The sequence below is a fragment of the Schistocerca americana genome, chromosome 1 (genome assembly GCF_021461395.2).
Source record: "Schistocerca americana isolate TAMUIC-IGC-003095 chromosome 1, iqSchAmer2.1, whole genome shotgun sequence".
Classification (NCBI taxonomy): Eukaryota; Metazoa; Arthropoda; class Insecta; order Orthoptera; family Acrididae; genus Schistocerca; species Schistocerca americana.
The window spans coordinates 856,968,917-856,989,987 of NC_060119.1; the positions used below are offsets into that span (position 1 = coordinate 856,968,917).

At 39.0% G+C, this 21,071-nt stretch overlaps 2 protein-coding genes across 3 annotated transcripts in view; one reads left to right on the plus strand and one right to left on the minus strand.

The window, feature by feature from the left end:
• The window catches only part of LOC124546839 (beta-glucuronidase-like), a 375,007-nt gene extending 368,885 nt beyond the window's left edge, over positions 1-6,122 (minus strand). The window contains exon 1 of the mRNA XM_047125067.1: positions 6,084-6,122. Coding sequence (XP_046981023.1) covers positions 6,084-6,107 — 24 coding nt within the window. The 5' untranslated portion in view covers positions 6,108-6,122. The remainder of the gene's footprint in view (positions 1-6,083) is intronic.
• A 154-nt stretch (positions 6,123-6,276) lies between these two features.
• LOC124613573 (MLX-interacting protein) overlaps positions 6,277-21,071 on the plus strand; it is a 403,061-nt gene continuing 388,266 nt past the window's right edge. For both annotated transcript variants that reach the window (XM_047142290.1, XM_047142297.1), the window contains exon 1: positions 6,277-6,735. In XM_047142290.1, coding sequence (XP_046998246.1) covers positions 6,413-6,735 — 323 coding nt within the window. In that variant the 5' untranslated portion in view covers positions 6,277-6,412. The remainder of the gene's footprint in view (positions 6,736-21,071) is intronic.

Genomic DNA, 21,071 nt, shown 5'->3' on the forward strand with positions numbered 1-21,071 from the left:
AGGCAATTATTCAGCTTATCATTGATTGATAGAGCTACTGGATGTCCTTCTGAGAGATATCGTGCCAAATTCTGCCCAATTGGCGCGTTAGATCGTATAATTCCGGATATGATTGGAGAGCTCTGCCCATAAGTCTTCAAACGTTCTCTACTAGGGAGAGATCTGGTGACATTGCCGGGCAAGGTAGGGTTTGGCAAGAACGAAGACAAGCAGTAAAAATTCTCGCGTCTTAAATGTGAACCCGGATGGCTTTTTATGAAGGGCAACAAAACGGGGCGTAGAATATTGTCGACTTACCGCAGTATTGTCAGGTGTCGCGGCTGACTGCCGAAGGGGTCCTGCTATGAAAATAATTGCCACACCACATCATCACTCCTGGTTGTCGGGTCGTATGGCGAGCAACAGTCAGACTGGTATCCCACCGCTGTCCACGGTGTCTCCAGACACGTCTTCTCTCGTCATCGGGGCTCAGTTCGAAGCATGACTCATCACTCTAGACAATTCTAGTCCAGTCAGAGCTCATGGGTACGTCGACGATATTCTACGACCCATTTTGTTGTCATTCACGACAATCCATCCTGGACCTACATTTCAGCAAGATAATCCCAGCCCACTCACCACGAGAGTTTCTACTGCTTGCCTTCGCGCTTGCCAAATCCTACCTCCGCCAGCAAGGTCACCGGATCTTTCCCCAACTGGGAACGTTTGGACCAGGGCCGTCCAACCAGCTCGGGATTTTGATCACCTAACGCGCCAATTCGACAGAATTTGGCACGATATTCCTAAGGAAGACATCCAACAACTTTGTCAACCAATGCCAAGGCTAATAACTGCTTACACAACGCCAGAGGTGGATCAACGCACTATTTATTTGCTCCATGTGTCAAGTTCTTTCTCTTGAATAAAACCATCCAATTTTTCTTTGTGAAGTAGTTGTTAAAACGCCCGGTTTTTTTGAAGAGGTCTTCCCAAGATATTCTACATCTACATCCATACTCTGCAAGTCAACTGACGGTGTGTGGCGGGAGAGTACCTTGAGTACCTCTATCAGTTCTCCCTTCTATTCCAGTCCTGTATTGTTCGTGGAAAGAAAGATTGTCGGTATGCCTCTGTGTAGGCTCTAATCTCTCTGATTTTATCCTCATGGTCTCTTCACGAGATATACGTAGAAGGGAGCAATATACTGCTTGACTCCTCGGTGAAGGTATGTTCTCGAAACTTCAACAAAAGCACGTACCGAGCTACTGAACGTCTCTTGCAGAGTCTTCCACTGGAGTTTATCTATCATCTCCGTAACGCTTTCGCGATTACTAAATGATCCTGTAACGAAGCGCGCTGCTCTCCGTTGGATCTTCTCTATCTCTTCGATCAACCCTATCTGGTATGGATCCCACACTGGTGAGCAATATTCAAGCAGTGGGCGAACAAGCGTACTGTTACCTACTTCCTTTGTTTTCGGATTGCATTTCCTTAGGATTCTTCCAATGAATCTCAGTCTGGCATCTGCTTTACCGACGATTAATTTTATATGGTCATTCCATTTTAAATCACTCCTAATGCCTACTCCGAGATAATTTATGGAATTAACTGCTTCCAGTTGCTGACCTGCTATATTGTAGCTAAATGATAAGGGATCTTTCTTTCTATGTATTCGCAGCACATTACACTTGTCTACATTGAGATTCAATTGCCATTCCCTGCACCTCGTTGCAGATCCTCCTGCATTTCAATACAATTTTCCATTGTTACAACCTCACGATATACTACAGCATCATCCGCAAAACGCCTCAGTGAACTTCCGATGTTATCCACAAGGTCATTTATATATATTGCGAATAACAACAGTCCTATGATACTCCCCTTACTTCGGAAGACTTCTCTCCATTGAGAATGATATGCTGCGTTCTGTTATCTAGGAACTCTTCAATCCAATCACACAATTGGTCTGATAGTCCATATGCTCTTATTTTGTTCATTAAACGACTGTGAGGAACTGTATCGAACGCCTTGCGGAAGTCAAGAAACACGCCATTTACCTGGGAACCCGTGTCTATGGCCCTCTGAGTCTCGTGGACAAATAGCGCGAGCTGGGTTTCACACGATCGTCTTTTTCGAAACCCATACTGATTCCTACAGAGTAGATTTCTAACTGTTTCTGGGGATAACACAAAATATTATTATAATACGCTTCTGTATTTTGAAAATACCTGCCGTGTCACTTGGATTTCCCCGGAAAAGGAATCCATAACACATTCTTGAATAGAATTATGGAGAATAACCTAGTTCTCCTCATTTTGAAATCGTCTATGGCAGTAGTCATGCATACTGGAAACATAGCTGAACCAAGACCCTCTATTAATTCTAGTCAGTGGGTTTTCTAGTTGAGGTACGCATATCTATGCACTGATAAGTTTCATGTTGCATGCCTTACCAACATCATCAGAATACGCCAATGTTTACCAGTATTTCTCGTTACTGAAAGATAGAGAAAAGAACCTCTACAAAGACTTTGCGGGGCTAACTTTACTACAGAAAAGGGTCAGATACATGGGTGCATCTGTATTCAGCAACCTACTAGAGCACAGTAATTGTGTAGGTAATATGCAGGAGTTAAAGGCAGAATTAAAGCACTTTCCGTTGGAAAATTCGTTCGATGCGTATCGTCACATAAACTGTTAAATTTAACGGTTCAGTTTTTATATGATGTAAATAGCATTGTAACTGTATTGCACTTAAATTAAATGTACTTCCTTCACTTCTTTCCACTCTTCTCGCGTTTCATGGACTGCGACTACTGGTAATGTAATGTAAATATAAAATAAATATTCCTTGTCAGATCAACCTGATACCGGTTCTATACTCTCCAGTAATATTTCAGCATGGCCCATACAGTTGTTTTCTAAGTAATCTGCAGTTTCCAGTATCTTACGATAGAAACAGTCTGCTTTCTTCTTCTTCTTCTTCTTCTTCTTCTTTCTTTCCTTGGGATGGCTGTGAGTCCATAAAATTGTAGCAGATTGTTCCGTATCTCCACTCTTTGTTAGTCACAAGTACTTGTAAAACAGTACTGGAGTGTGCAACAATACATTTCTGTAGATCTCAATGTTGAAACAAAGCTACCAATTGTTGCGCCAGGCCGATATTTGGGCATTAGGCCGGTATTACACTATCAAATGTCTTTGTCAAAGATTTGATCAAAGATGTGATCCAATATTCCGACCAATATATTTGACAAAGATCTTTGACGTAGCGCTAGAAGGGGTGTTACACTGTCATCAAATTTTTCGTCAAAAGTTCAAGATGGCTGACAACAACTTGTTATTAACTGCAGCAGTTGTACGTACCCCAATTGCATTGTGTGCACATGCGGAAAAGAAGTGGGGGAAAAATGGAACCATACATACGAGGTTGACAGTCTTAAAAGTCCGGAGATTACAACTTGATAATTAATTCAGTTGGGAGGAGCACACCACAGAACTGCAGAAAGGCCTTAACAAAACTGTATTTGCAATTCGAGTGTTAGCAGACATAGGTAACATAAAAATGAAAAAGCTTGCATACTTTGCCTACTTTCATTCCATAATGTCATATGGGATAATATTTTGGGGTAAATCTTGAAGTCAAACAAAAGTTTTCAGAGTCCAAAAGCGTGTAATACGTATTATTTGTGGAGTAAATTCACTGACGTCCTGCAGAAACCTCTTCAAAGAACTGGGTATACTAACTACTGCCTCTCAGTATATTTACTTCTTAATGAAATTTGTCGTAAATAATATATCTCTTTTTCCAACAAACAACTCAGTTCATACATACAATACCAGGTACAAAAATGATCTGCACAAGGACTTAAAAGCACTTACTTAAGTTCAAAAAGGGGTCCACTACTCACGAACACTCATCTTCAATTATTTGCCAGGAAACATAAAAAAATTAGTTAGAAATAAAGATCAGTTTAAAAGGAGCCTGAAAGACTTACTACTGGCCAACTCCTTCTACTCCATTGGCGAATTTTTTTAATAGAAACAAATGATGTATTGTATTTATTCATATTATTAGTATTGTTATTTCATCTTTAAAAAAATCGACATGTTCCACATCCACGAGGATCTCCTCAGCACAGATCTATGGAACGAAAAACTAATCTAATCTGGGTGAAGCCGTGGGTTTTACAACGACACGACAAAAGCATTCAACAAAACTTGTTACGTGAGCTTACAGTGGAAGAAGTCAAGTCGCACATCAATTACTTAAGAATGGATGAGCATACATTTCTGTATGTGCTCAATGAAGTGTATCCTCATATCACAAAGCACAATATTCACTTAAGAACTGCTACATATTCAGAAGACAGGCTCACTGTAACACTCCGATTCCTTGTTAGAGGAGAGGGTTATGTTATGTTAGGTTCGGTTAGGTCAGGTCTCCAATCTTCTTAATCTATTTTTGTATTCATGGTGCCCCACGTTGTAAAGCGCCTCATCAGCTTCAGACATCTCAATTAATTTTGTAGTTGTCAGCACACACCAATTGTATTTACCGGCAATGGTTACAAAAACAATACAGACGACAGAACGCTGCAGCGATGCTAGCGCTCCATGTGGTAACATGTCACATTGCAGTGAACAGAAGACAAGCGGTTTCTTTGATCAAATATACAGCGAGGCCCTAGATTTGATCAAATATTGGACGACATTTGACAAAGTCCCTATTACACTATCAAATATCTTTGACAAAGATATTGGACAAAGAAATTTGATAGTGTAATACCGGCCTTTCCTAGGCGTGGATGCAAGGGAGGCTCATTCATCCTCCCTAAAGAATACTTATCAAAACCATTTATATTTTTACTTGAATCGTTTTCCAGACTTTTTAGCCAAGAAGAATAATGTAGCATAAAAACTGTGGTGCTCGAAAATGGTAAAGCATTCTACTTTTTAGTTAACTTTCTAGGAGTAAGCCCACGTGGATGGGCTTTCAGCTTGAGCAGCTGAAAAAATATTCGTGCAACTAAAGGCGCTCATTCACGGACTGACTATGTTTGTTTCCAACAAAAAAACCTACATGGTTTGGAGTTCGAGGAAATTGAGTAAGGCAAGACGAAGGGAAACAACTTTCACCAAGAAAAAAATAAAAAAAATTGGCTGTTGCCAAATATAGGCAGAGACTACTGAAACGGGTAGCATTCCCCTATTTACACGCTTGCCTAGTAATAGTCTGCAGGCCTGTGCTCACAAATTTAATGCTGAGTGAAATATTTATTATGGAGCGTACCCATTTTGATTTTATGGTGTGTAAATTATGACTTCTCATAGTTTTTAAAGTTTCTTAAATCGTTTCATAACGTAAACATTCATCAAATTTTCAAACGATGGATCCCTTTGGATTTCATTTTCTTTGAAGTTATGTTAGGGTGATGAACTGGTATAAACACACTATTAATTTATTATTAGTTTTGTTATATTTGTGTGTTGTTGCTACCAGTATTAAAATCCTAGGCATGTGAGGCGTGTCAAATTTCTGGCAAAGGGGGAGGGGGGGGGGGGTCATTGTAAGCACCATTGTCTACAGTGAAAGTAACCTACATTATGAACAACGGTCTATGGAGGGAGCGTAGGCGTCACTCTAATACCCCTCGTGCCGACAGACATGCCGAAGTTAAAATATATTTTGTAAAACACCCAAATCCCAAAGAAACTGTCACCTTCCTCAGAATCGAACTCTGGACCTACGCCAGACAAGCTTGCGGCATGCTTTACAATAGATATTTGCAGACAGATTGGTAAGAACGTGATTATGTTAACGATGTAAAGAAAACTTGGCATGAAATAACAAGCGAAAAGCAAGTTGGTATTTAAAAACAGACTAAAAGTGGTATTTTGTTGTGATAAATCAACTACTTTTACTAATGTTAAATGCTAAATATGATAGGAACATCAAGACGCTGCAAGCTTAACAATGTACGCATGTTAGTAAAACACAGACATTGTGTGTAAGCCCGGTAATTGTAGCCCCGAGCATATGACAAATTTATTAATTAAAGACGTATTTTGCTATGCCCGTTTCGAATACATCGTGGCTCATACCTTTAATACTTCATACTTCCGCATCTTTTCGCGTGATGTCACATCACTCCGAGCAATCTACTTGTTACTCCAACTGCCTATTGTCACCGCTACTGCAGCGCCATCTGTAATGCGGAGCACAAACTAAATGGAACACTAGTGCTCTCAGGAGGCGACTCCGTAACTAAGTTTGGCTCATGAGAAGTGCGTTTGTGTTAACGTGAATATACGCGTTGTACATCTGTTTGTGATATGGAGACAGTTCGGAGGATGGCTAGTGCCCGACGCAAGTGGAAAAGTAGTGACATTCATATTTGAGTTTCATTGACATACTTTTTAAATCAGTACAAATGCAGTGTAGTGGTTTAGCGTATCGAAAAGTGTACAGCATGACGCAGGGAGCTGATTCCTTTGGTGAGAGGAAGAAGAAGCCCGAGAAAGAGGCAATACACTCGGGACATTTTATGGTATCAGATTTTGAGGCTGAAGCACAAGATGACGAATTCAATGTGGCAGTCGCGTTGCCTGAGGAAGAAAACAAAACGGTTGCTGTTGCCATTAGCATTTCGAATACTGAGACATTCATCAGTGCAAATCGCCAAGAAAAAACGCAACAAGTTTCCATCGAGACATCGTTAGCAAAGCTGTTTCAATGCATGTCCCTAGCGTATAGGTGAGTATTTAAGTCATTTCTCCTTAGAATTATGCACAGAAGTTCTGCTAGTCATTTTGTTGTGTGTCTTGAATGCTATAATTTGAAGCAACTTTCCTGTACAGCTTGGTAGTTGCTTCCTGGTGTTTGCTTCACATGTTCTAAACGCTAGTCGCAGCTGACAAACACAACAAATAGTGACGAATTTACCTTATCTGTGCAGCATCTCAGTAATTTGATGTTCATGAAATGAGACTGTAAACAATAAAGATGTTTGTTTTCTTCCAAAATTGTCGTTCTTAATGATCAAAACACTGTTTAAAACGCTGATATGAAGGTTTTAACCCTTACATCTCTCTGAGATAATCACGTTTGTATTGTACACGAATTGTGAGATATGAAAAAATACGATTTACTTCAAATACGGGACAAATTGTTGCCCTGTAACCTGTGTTGATTCTTTGTGATAGTGACACAAAAGTTACAAGCATTTTTTAACCCAATCAGTTAAAACAACAGTAAAAAGTTATCTGATCGTATAACACTAATAAATAAAATAAACAAAACTGTGTTTCATTTTCAGAGCTACATTTAAAAAAGTAAAACCGCAAATCCTTTGTTTTCCAAGTTGTTTGTTTACATGCATACACAGTGTCTGAAAGAGCATTAATATTGCATTCCTGTAGAAAATGACACTATAGATTTCTTTCAACATCATTCCATCTACATGTAGTGCATTACATAAAGTGTGTTTCGTTTTTATGTGAAAGAGAGATGCATCAAAATCCAACAGAGTCACAGCATATGAACATGCATATCGTTCCGAGACATTAACCATAGCTTCATTTTTTAAATTATAAACACGCACTTAGCATTTGCATGTATTTGTATAGAATCACCATAGTACTAAAATAATTGTTTATTAACTTTATTTACATATGCTTCTCCTTGTCAGTAATGCTGTCCATCATTGCATATCTGTACATAAGACCTCAGAGATCCGATATGCTTGAAGTAACTAGGGAACTTGTTCTTCATAAAATTCATGAAAGAATCAGACCTTATGCCCAGCAACACTACCTGAACTTACTCTCTGGCTGAATGAGTAATCAGTATTGCTCTGTTAGTTCCCATTATAATTGATATTATGTATACACCACTGCAAATTTTAGAGAGATCCAATCAAAAAAGAGGTTTAGGTTTTAAGGATGTTGACTTTGCTTCTATTATTTTATAGGCTGTAGCATCTTAGCAGGATTCCTTGTGTAATCTGCTATTTTCTGTTACATTTTTAATAATAAGAATTCTCCTATGCTGTTGATTATATAATTTTAAAACTTGAGGAGCAATATGGCTTGTATGGTGCATGAACACTTATTTTGAAATATTTATGTAATGTCAAATAGTCCTTGGAGCCTCTCCAGCTCTTAATTATAAATTAGTAATACTCCCACTGTTGTTCCTTTATAAATTTTTAAAATTATTTTTGTGGCATTTGGCTGAAGGCCATACAGCCATCTCCCAGTGTTTTGAGTTTTATAGGTTAACATCGCATTTATCAAAGAATTTCATAATTACTTTTAAAACTACTATATCATTTGATGGAAGTAAAGTTGATATAGTAGTTGACAGTGGTTGAAGACATAGGATTAGTTGTATGAAATCGATTTGCTGGTTTGCATACTGTTTATGTTCAAAAAATATGTGATTGATATCCTCTACTCTTATTCCATCGTATTCACAGAAAGGATTAGGCCTATATCGAATTTGCGTCCAGTGGAGATGGCTAGGAAATGATTCAAGATTAAATTCTTGCGTATTATGGATGTTATGATTTTTTTATTTGCCTTAGTTATGTGGAAGCAGGGAATATGGGAATGATGAGAGTGACGTTTGGCTGTATTTGACCATAATATTTTCTCTTTGATGTACATTGATAATGGGTATTTTTCTTCCCATTCACACGTTATCCTTCTGTGTAGTGTAGTTTTCAGATGTGATAATGGAATTTTATTTTAAAAGTGCCATACAGCAGACAGGAGTATTCAAGTTCTTAAATAAATGTAAATGACAACAGTTGACAACAGAGAAAAAAAACTCCATGTTTATTTTAAAATTTTGTAGGGTAGGCTAGTATCAATGTGAATTTACAGCTACTTCCATGAAAAAGAACACACAGACGTAGTCAAAACTGCTCCTTGTGTCGGATAGACTTATTCATTGAACAGTGATACATCTATACTACTAACAGACTATACCAAAATGTGATCCATTTACATTTATGGACGTGGTACATAACTATTATTGTATCTGATAATTTTCAACTATTATTATTATTATTATTATTATTATTATTATTCTGTATTTAGCTTTCTGATTTAGAGGCTTCACTACTGCTGTAATATGGTTGTGATATTGATGTAACTGGCAGCTGCCTATCAGATATGAACAAATTTCATAGAAATAAGTCTTTCTATAGTAGTGAAGGAGACGACTTTTGTCAGCTTTTGTACTTTCTCCTGTATTCATTAACATAAAAGTTGATGGATTCACTCATTTTCTTGAAGCTAATCCTTATGAAGTTCTCATATTTTCTGCCAGATTTAATGTCGCCCATGGATTTTTATCGTGCTTGTGCATGCTGCATTTTTCTTTCCAACAACACTTCGATCATCATGGTACGCTGGTATGAAGGACGTAGGCTTAATTGTTTTGGTAGGCTACTTGCCTCTCCTGCTCTTCTCAAAACCCAATTCCCAAGTAAATCGCAAATATATAACAGAAGCTGGAATTATCACAATTAAAGTGACTTGTTGACAATATTGCCAGATAGGACTAAATGTTGAGTGCAGGCTTAGAGTTAATGCAATTGAAATACTGACACTCTAGGTGAACTGAACCTACTGATACCAGATTACCAGATCTTGGTTTCGTCCCACAGTGTGACAACATGAAGTGTGATATACATGCTCAAACAAATAAAAAAAAGAACAGAATATTGACAATATTTATTTTGCCTCTTTATTAGTATTTGAATTATGGTTGTGGTTACAGACTGATCTGTACATAGCCTAAAGTCTTGGTAAGCACAGAAGATGACAGAATAGTGGAAGAAGCCAACAAATGTGAATACAAAATCTTACAGTGGTGAGACACCTTAGTGAGTGACAGTTTGGCTGTAAGTTGGCAAAGTGGTATCAAACACTTTAGTTAATCTGCCAATCCTACCTGTCACCATTGTATGATATCTGCAGTATTATATCATGAGCTCAGATGATTGCTATATTTTAGATAACCTCACTCGCATTTTGAAGAAATAAAGCAGGGCTGTTTCACTCCTAGAATAGTTAATTTTACAGATACCTGCCCCCCCCTCCCCCCCACACACACACACAAACAAACTTATGCCCCAATTTACACTGCCAATCAGTTTGTTATCACAACTGAAACTTCGTATTCACATTCGTCGGCTCTGCCAACATTTAACCTTACTATAAGCCTCCACCGTGACCTATACCTTTTTCTGTGCTTCAGATTAGAGTATCACCATAACCAACATTTCAAAAAATGTTACATATGCAAAAAAATATATAAGATGAGTGCTGTGTAATATATCGCTTATGAACATTTTCAGTTTCATAATGTGACCTATGTAAATACTGAGCATAAACTGTTGATTTTGATGATCATTGGCCACAGAAGCCTAGGAAGTATCTCACACTCTTTAATGAGCATAATATCATTCTTTTGTGAATAACAGCACTATGAAAGAATAGATGCTACTGACCACATAAAGTAGCTGTTGAGTGACAGACACACACATTGAAAAAGACTGCTAGATACTTCTCAGCTGCTGGACTAAGCCCTTCTTCAGATGTAGACACCATAATTTTCACACAATCTCTCTCTCTCTCTCTCTCTCTCTCTCTCTCTCTCTCTCTCTCTCTCTCTCTCTCCTCCACACACACACACACACACACACACACACACACACACACACACACAAAGTACATGTGCCCAGAACTCTGTCATTGTTGATGCCTGCTACTAAGGCCCAACTGCAGTCACAGTGTGTAAATAAGTAGTTGTGTGAAAGTGAATGAATGGTTAATCTTTTCTTTGTCCAATTCTGTCTGACGAGTGACGATTTATTCCCACATAAGTTAGTATGTAATGTATTGAATTCTGAATTATCAGACAATTTGTTGGTACACAACAGACGTTATGGGTTTAGAAATTAATTTTTTGAGTTAAAATTTATCAGTGCTTATGGGCTTTGTGTATCCACCTAATATGACAATTTAATTGTAGCTTTAGTTTGAGGTAGGGCTTGTCGATAGTTAGTGTACCAGTATAGTACATTTAAACACATATATATTATGTGAAAAACGAAGAATGCATTTTTTTTTTTTTTTTTTTTCAGAAAAGAATTGAAAGATTAATATACTTTGATTACCAGGGATGTAACCTATCCCTTTTTCTGAAAAATGTTCACAGCTGTAGAAGTGTGATTTTAATTGTCTGCCATAATGGCATGAAGTATAGAGTTTTATGTAAGTCCTGAAACAAACTAGAAGTAATTTCTGTAGTATTTTGTAATTATTTGTGGTTGTTACTTGTGATTAATGAAATTTGCCATTAAATACTAGAGTTATTTGTATTTTATCTATATTGTTTATGATATTGCACATATATCTGCTGTAATACTAGATTACATACATAGGGTTTCGTATAATATCAGTTTATATCCCTTCAACTGGTAAGGCACTTGGAGCAGACATTGCCATTAATATGTTTCAGTCTGCGCCCATCAAAAGTATAAAAAAATATGTTATTGTGATGTGGAACTCACTTGTCAACTGTTAACATGAAAGTTAAAACTCTATCCATTGGAGAGGGGGCAGATACCTGGGGAAAGGGGCATTTACCCATTTGGAAAACAACAGAACACATCATTAATTTCCAAGGTATAGTTTATCATCACACCCTTTATCTTGCCTCTTGTCAGAGAGACGGAGGGGGTGGGGGATATTATGTCTCCATGTGTAACTGTCAGACAACAAGTGCTCAGGTGCTCTAGAGTTTGTATATATGAAAAATTACATGTGGTTGAGATACTTCATCATATTCCTTAATAAATGACTGGGTTGGAGAAAGACAGTTTCATACCATCTCCTTAAGGGCTTATTCTAGTCAAGCATTTCAGTGTCTAGATAAGCCTGATGTTAATTTTAGGTTTAACTGTTGACACATTGTGAACAGCTGCGTATTTGCTTCACGTGGTGCCTCTGAAATCAGATTATACAGTAATGGAGCTTGTTAAAAAAATTATTATGCTGCTGTAACAGTCATTGAAAGCACAAGAAGATTCAGAACTTTCTCTATTTCTTTTTGAGAAAAGTCTAACACTATGGTTTGTCATTGATTTTGATATCTTGAGAGTTAGCTCAGCTGATCTATTTGGAAACTTTTTCTCAGGTGTATTAAATTCTCAATATTCTTCAGTGTACCACTGTTTTGGTTGAAGTATACTATTTGCAACACATGTCTATTATTATGTTGTTAATGATCAATACAAAAGTAGTGAAATGACGAATTCGGGCTGTCGGTAGCATCCTCCTTGTGGAAAGTGTGAAGTACTTATGCTAAGGACCTACCACCATCACAATCTTAGTTCCTTATTTTAGTCCCTTTTCCTGTAAAGCAGTGTAGGAAAAGTTTTTAATTTAAACACTACCATTGAATCATTGTCTCATGAGCAAGACAAACTCTTTTTACCAACTAAGCTCATCTAATAACTCTTTCGCTATCACAATACCAACCAGTGGTTTGTAGTTAAGTTTTATAATGTAGACTAATACAGTGTCTCGTGATCTGCAGGAATCATGATGGGCAGATAAATCTTAGTAATCATTATTTTGCTAGCCAATGGAGAAGAGGAAGGGTTATAAAATTCCTGAGCAATGGACCTTGCTCTAATCACCACCACCGTCATTGTCATCATCCATTTGACATAAACTGCTGGATAAAGGCTTATCTAGGCTTTTCCAAGTGCCACACTCATCAGCTACAGGCATCAATTTCACTCCTGTGTTTTTTATTCCACCCACTCACCTTCCATTGGATCCTTACATGGGCTTTTCTTATCGTCTAGAATCCAACAGACAGCTTCCTTTGTCCAATTACCATCTTTTTATCTTGCTACATGTCCCCACCACCATTTAATTCTCATTTTGGTCATAATTAAAGCTTTTATTGAAAGCTAATTCAGATATATTCATTTAATGCATATGCCTTCCTTATTTTCCTGGTTTAAGGAACTCAAAAACTTGCTATGAAATTACTGGGAACGGTTTTGGTGGTATGAAATCTTGTGTGATTGATCTTTATTTTTGAATTTCTCACAGTGCTGGTGACGTGTAATAGAAACTGTAGCCTTGCCAGAGGATGGATCAGTACTTTGTTTCTCAAGTACAGGGGCTGTCTCTGCAAATTTGGTAGAACCCAAATCAAAAGTTTTCTCAAAACCTATAATTTGTAGATGATATGATTATTCACATTCATTAATCTGTTCTGCAGTTTCATTCATGACTTGTGAAGGGCGCACTGTGATTAGCCAGTTAGGCTTGTAGTTGTTTTCTTTCATTATCTCCTTTCTTATGAGCATTCTGGCTTCCCACACATGGGGTCCCATGTTCCATTTCCGGTGGGATCAGGGAGATTTCCTGCCTCTAGATGACTGGGTGTTGTTGTGTCGTCTGCATCATCATCATTCATCCCCATTACGGTCGGAGGAAGGCAGTGGCAAACCACCTCCACTAGGACCTTCCCTAGTACGGCGGTGCTGGTCTCCCGCTCGTCCCCTACACTCCTCGGAGTATAGGACCTCATCATCATCTTCTTCTTCTTTCTAGTTTTGAGGTATTGTTTTCCTCCACATACTTTGTGAACAGAATTTTGCAAGTTTCTTTTGTATTAGTATGCCTTCAGCTGAATCATCATTATATCAAAGCACTTTTCTGTCTTCATATTCTGAGTTACTTTATACACCACATCTGGCATTATTTCCAGAACGTTGTTATTTTCTGTACTGACTGTCTGCACTTGTGATCCACCTCTGGAATTATACAGACCCTTAAAGAAATACTCAATGGCTGTCCAGTTTTTCTGCATTGCTAATTATCATGACATCTAACACTTGAAGGTATGTGGTATCTACTCAATGTAACTTTCTGTTTTTTCCATACTCTTATTGTTTTGAATCATTTCTGTTGCCATCCACATTTTCATTGCATCTACTCACATGCTCTCAAAGGTAATTCAAAATAGTTTTGTTTAATCTAGCTTATTCTATCATGTTCTTATTATTGTTTACTTGAAACTTTCACCTTCCCTTAAATAGTTGTTTTGTTCCATTTGACATTTTTTCTTCTTTGGCTTTTTTCCTATCTGCATCCTTTGCTAGTAGAATAAATACCTTTGTTAAATAATTGCTCTGAAAGGGGAAGGCTTGCATAATCAAATTTTTTTTTTTAGTTTTCTGAATTGGTTGCTTAATTTAGTTGATAATTTTTCGTAATGTATGTTTATTACTTAAAGTCTGATGAATCTGCCACAAAGTTTAAAATGGCATATGCACCACTGCAGAGCGAAAGATTCAGTCTGTCTCTAGTTTTGTTTCTATTCTATTTTATTCAGGACTTCACATCTAATGTAATTTCTTTAATATTTGATAAAGCATAGTCAGTTTCAATTTTAGTTTAATTTGGTTCTTATCAGGCCTATTTTGTGTTAACCTTCTTGCAGCAAGAAAATTTTTAAGAACTAACATATTGTTCTCAGCAAGTTCTACTGATATATAGTGTTTATCATTGATTGTATGAAATTTGTGATCAAAAGACCCTGCTTCAGTCTTGTTTTAAATGCCAAACTTGTTCTCAGAGTCTCTTGGAGTAAGGGCAGCTGACGCTGTTGATTGTGATTTGTCCAATGGATGGGATGTCAGGCTTTCTCAGTTCCATATTTCTCATCTTCAACATCACAAACACAATAAGAAGCTCTATGCATAACCGTAACAACCCCCTACACTTAAGACACAACACACACAATTTGCGAAGATGGAAAATCTTTTTGATATATGCAAGTAGACCTTCACATCAGATTTTTCCAGCCAACATTGCATACATCATTACTTGTTATATTGAAATTTGAGCTGCCTGCTTCGAAACCGAATGAACAACAGTGACAACTGATAAGTCTTCGTGTTTAATGACCTCTATTTTGTGCCATTTCCAACAGATTGCGTGTACCAGAATAACGTTTTATATGTGTATCTGGTTACATTTTGTTGTCACAGCTAGATTTTCCAACTTTTACAGCTTTTTATATTATCTGCAAGCCATCACACAATACACGGTGGAGGATACTTTCTTCTTGAAGTAGATTCACTGTCCCATATTACACAGGAAACAAGTGGTGGATTGAGTAACCTCTGTGCGCCTTCTAAACAATCTTAACTTATTCTCATAATCCGTAAATGAGTTCTACACTTTCGGCACCACAACTATTGGACATTCTACTTATATTAGTTGCCTAAATTTACTCACCAATATTTTTTGTGAAGTACATTGCATTTGTACTGGTGATTCCCATTCAAGTTATTGGGTGTTTCTCTTACCGCTTCATATGAGCTGTACCTACCAGTTAAGATTCTAGTAGGATTTCTCTTATGTCTCTTGATAGAGCCTCCAAGTGTGAGTAGTCCTTTAGCATACTTCATACTATGCTCATGTGTATGGATTAGTTAACAGATTCACTACAGTTTTTCATAAGCCTTCCAACAGATGTAAGTGTTCCATTAGCTTTTCCTAAACGTGTATTTACAGGTTCATCCATTTCACATCATTCCATAATATAGCAACCATATATTTAAACCATATGACAGACTCCAGAAATTTACCACTTACCTTGTAATCAGATAGTATTGGATTCATTCTCATATTTATTTTGCTTTCATTTACATTTAAAGAGAATCACCATCCATTACAACAAGTGGAAGTACAGTGTCTTTTTTGAGAAAAACATCACCATAGTCGGAATGAAATTTTCACTCTGCAGGGGAGTGTGCACTGATAGGAAACTTCCTGGCAGATTGAAAGTGTGGACTTAACTGAGACTCTCCTACCTTCCAGACTTCACAGAAGCTCTCCTGCGAACCTTGCAGAACTAGCACTCTTAGTAGAAATGATATTGCGGAGGCATGGCTTAGCCACAGCCTTGGGGATGTTTGGAAGGTAGGAGATGAGGTACTGGCGCAGTTGACAGAATTGAAGCTATGAGGCCAGGTTGTGAGTTGTGCTTGGGTAGCTTAGATGGTAGAGCACTTTCCCGCAAAAGGCAAAGGTCCTGAGTCTTGGTCTGGCACACAGTTTTAATCTGCCCTGAAGTTTCATCACCATAGTCTTGCACCCCCGCCCCCCTCAGATATAATCGCCCCTGCCAGTGGATGGTTTTGTGAATTCTTTCAAAATGTATTTGTTTCGTCTGCTGTACCAATGCAGTCATCCATGCTCCTGTTACTGCTGTCCATTGGTGTCAAAAAAGACTTGACATTGTGTTGTTGGCTGAGCAGTAACACAGTGGCACCAAGCAGGCACTTGGACTATGATTGGCTCCTTAGTTTATATGTCGCAGTGTTACCAGTTTCACATAATTGCAAGGTACCAAAAAATTCTGCAATATGAGAAAACCATTATGGATAAAGAGGTTTGTCTCGTCGACGTCATGGTCATTGGACACATGAAGATTTTCCATGGCTTTCTAAATTACTGTGTACAAATGGCGGCTTGTAATCCAATAAGTGCCCCGTCCCTTGTTAGTTCGTAGACTTATACCAAAACCAAACAAACACTGACCTCTGCATTTGGGGTTCGTTCAAGAAGAGGTCGAACAGTACTTCAGAAACGCTGATCTTAGGAAGCATATACCGTGTCTTTGGCAGGGAAAACATGGGAAGAGAAATAAACGTTTCGAGGCGCGCTTTGCTTACCAGAGGCTTCTGCTGATGTTTTTCCGTTAGGCCTTCGCTGCAACTAGACGTTTCTGGCCGCCCCAAAATAGCTACTTCGTAGGCGGTCGGCGGCTTTTTTCCAGGCGGAACTTCAAACCAAACTTGGTACGAACGAGCAGTAGCTAGCAGAAGTCTGGTACAAGGCGCCAATGCAACTGTCATCGAGTTTTCTGAATCGGATTCTGGATACAGTTAAATAACGATGTCAGGATCACAGGTTATTCGGGACTCGTTTGTTGTCTGATAAGTGCTTCGTTAGTTGCAGGAGACGTTTAATCATGAACCAGCCTGGAGCCGCGTTATCAGAGAGGACGTCAGGGAAGGAAACTATTATTTCCAATCAATATTACTTATGCAAATTATTGTTCTTTCGATTTAGTGGGACTTGTTATTTTTTTATTACAATATGTCGGGTTTCTTTTTTAATGTCATCTTAATAGTAACGATTAAATAACGCCTAATTTTTAATGGTGCACTTTCCTACCACAGCAACAAGAAAGTTCCATACGGGACGCTCCTCCTAGCAAACGATGTTAGCGGCGTCAAAACAGATGTGTCTTTTATGATATGATTGGTAGATTGAGAATCTAATTCAACTTCAGCTATACTGTTTATCGGTGACGTGTGAAAAAATTTGTCGAATCGAGACTTTAAACCAGATTCACGGCTTTAGGCGAGTGGTCACCTTAACGGCTTCGGCTCTCCGAGCTCGCCGGCCGCGGTGGTCTAGCGGTTCTAGGCGCTCAGTCCGGGACCGAGGGACTGCTACGGTCGCAGGTTCGAATCCTGCCTCGGGCATGGATGTGTGTGATGTCCTTAGGTTAGTTAGGTTTAAGTAGTTCTAAGTTCTAGGGGACTGATGACCACAGATGTTAAGTCCCATAGTGCTCAGAGCCATTTGAACCATTTTTTTGTCCGAGCTCGCGCCTCTAGGATCGATCCAAACTTCCATGTGTCTACTTGTCTCCGCCCCCCCCCCCCCCCCCCCCCCACACACACACACACAGTGATTCCCGACGGAGGGACAGTCAATACATAGTACCATGTCATTGTTGGGGATATGTACCTGTAATAGCTTTTAATATTAGCTGATATACTAATAATCACTTTTAATATTTCTCTGGCTACTTTAAGAAGATGGAAACAGATTTGATTGCAAGATGGACCTCTCGTGGTGCGACTTTTGTGACATGTTTTTGCGCGGCGGGACAAGATTAGCTTGTGTAAGAAGGGACTGTACGTCGAGAATTGTGTCTGCCCTTCGGATAAAAGTTTTTGACGAATGTATTTTTCCACGATTAATTCATGAATTTTGTAAGAGGGACAAAGAAAAGCAGGACCGCGAAACGCGCTCTAAGATGTCAAGAACCGGTGAGTTGACAGCGCCAAGAACACATATGGATTATCACATCGAAGCATGAGGGAGAGTCAAATGAAAACGAGACAGATGCGGAAAAAGTAAGTAAACTGCTGCATCAAAAGTAATCGGCGTAACTGGTTATACATTTAACACACTATGAGACAAGACGTTCAGTGCCTTCATGGAAAAATGTTAGCGGCTGGCCAGGGAACCATGATTGTACCCAGGCGTGCACCTCTTCGTCCGAATCTCATCGACTGCGACGAATGTCTTACTTCGTGAGTCCCAAAATTAGGAAATCGCATGGGGAGATATCGGCATCGTGTGGATGATGTGTAAGGGCTTCCCAGCGTCACATCTCCAGTGTAGTCGAAACTCTAAACAAACTTGGCAACATGTAGGCAGGCATTATGCTGTCCATCAACATTCATGGGCGTTTGAACTTCAATTTTTGCACGGACGGGCCCAATTTTACCAATGCTGTTTCGACTGCGCTGCAGAAATTTAACGGGTGAGCCCGTACGCATCATCTATACAATCCCAATCTCTCCACATGCGATTTCCCCATTTTCGCAGCCGTGCAGAAAGACATTCGTGGTTATTGATTTGCTTCAGACGAAGAGGTGCACTTCTGGGTACAGTCATGGTTCCGTAGGCAACCGCAAACATTTTTCCAAGAAGAAACTGACCATCTCGTCTATGGCGATTACTTTTGAAATAATATGTAGTTTACTCACTTTTTTTCCATCTGCCTCGTTTTTATTTGACCGTCACTTGTAGTAAGGACTTGGGGAAAGAAGACTGTGGTATAAAACCAATAGTTGTTCGGTGAAACAAATTTTAGATCACACTGCTATCGATGAACGAAATGTTTCTTGGAGCTTCAAACATATCGTCTGAAACTCTGTTATACAGGTTGTTTATACATGAATATCGGGGTTTTAACGCTTTATAATATTTATTATATTAAACTTACAGTTATAAATGATATGTCAAATAAAAGAGCAACTCAAACAGTTTTACCAAGAACCTTATAAATGTTCAATGTGAGCACCATTTGTCACACGGCACCATCAAGTCTATACCCAAGCGCTGGATAGGCCGCAAGGAGCCCAATGAAGGGCTTGCTTTGCATGCCCTCCACATTCACCGGACCTAATGCCATGCGATTTTTTTCCTTTCGGGCTTCATCAAGGATCATGTGTACGTGCCTCCTCTACCAGCAGACCACTCTGAATTAAGAAACCGGATTGAAGCAGCTGTTGCTACAATCACTGAAGACACACTTATCAACGTTTTGGAATAACTCGGCTATAGAATTGATGTGTGCCGTGTGACAAATGGTGCACACATTGAACATTTATAAGGTTCTTGTTAAAACTGTTTGAGTTGCTCTTTCATTTGACATATCATTTATAACTGTAAGTTTAATATAATAAATTTTATAAAGCGTTAAAACCCCGATATTCATTTATAAATACCCTGTATCTCCTCAGTGGAGTATAGTCCGAAATGTTGTGTGGACGGACTAGTATTCGTGTTTGTGTAGTACCGTTCGTAGTAGGTAATCTTTAAATAAGGTCAGCTGCATGTTGAAACATACAGAGCAGTTTTGTGATGTTGGTATGCAAAGAATCGCACTGCGGCGTCGGAGTGCTTGAATTTTACCCTGCCTGCCAAAAATAGTAACGCGCCCAGAAGACAGGGTCGTATCTCTGTAATTTCGTGCACCTAAACACCGTCGGTTGGTACGTAAATGATTAGAGTTGCACTTCTCTGTGACAGGTAGTTAGTGTTGTCCCATGTCTAGTGCTGTTGCCAAGTCTTGTCGAGCATATAGGGGGCGTGAAGAGCATCAGAAGTTGAGTGATCACTGTGAAGCACACGGTGATGTCGCGTACTTCTGTGAGACAGCGTTGTCGGCACCTGACAAAATTTGAGAGGCACGTCGTTGTGGTTCTGCATATGGCCGTCTGCTCGAATCGTGCAGCATCCACATTTGTGGGGCATGCGGGTGTGGCAGTGGCCCGATGTTGGACCGCACAGGAACGCGAGGGCAAGCATACTCGTCGCCAAGGTTCCAGTCGCATTGTGTTTTAAATTCCATCGAGCACGTGTGGGACGTAGTGTGGAAGACTGTTGCACCATGTCCACATGTGACCATCAAGCAATTAATTTCCCTTCATGGATGACCACTGTCATTTAGCAGCTTTTGAAAGAAGTTTCCTACATTGGACTGTAAACCGTTTATTTCACACAGTCATGATTTCGACTTTATAGACATTTTCATGCGGAAGTTGAAATGTCACAATATGTCCGACATGCCTAAGTGACACGTCATCGTAGAAACAACGTATCTGGTTCATAAGACCAGACATATACAGCTTGTACATGAAGTCCGGGAACACTTTTAATTATTTATTCCACAAGAACTAAACATTGTAAAGATGTAATACAAATTGCACTTTGAAGAGAAACTCTGAAAGCGTTTTTTTTTTTTTTTTTTTTTTTTTTACAAACATTCTATATCCGAACCGTGAGTGAGCCGGCAGACGTCAATACGGTAATGTCTCTCGTACGCGATCTACATTCACTTCACTCACACTGGGACGTCCGCTTATCTCTGCCGGGCACAAGCAACCCGTCGTAACGAATTTGTTGTGCCAGTGGTAAATGGCCTTCCATGTTGGTGGCTTCTTGCACGGACGGGCACCGTAGCACACTTGTTTTTGTTGAACTTCAACACAGAAAGCTCTTTCCACACCTTGAACTCGTCACGTTTGCGACTAGCGATGACTATCGGCAAATTAACAAACTACGCTGTGGCAGTAGACATGAAAAAAAAATCCGAGTTTCTTTTCAAAATGACATATGTATGATATCTGTACAATGTTTGGTTGTTGTGCAGTAAATAATTGAAAGTCTTCC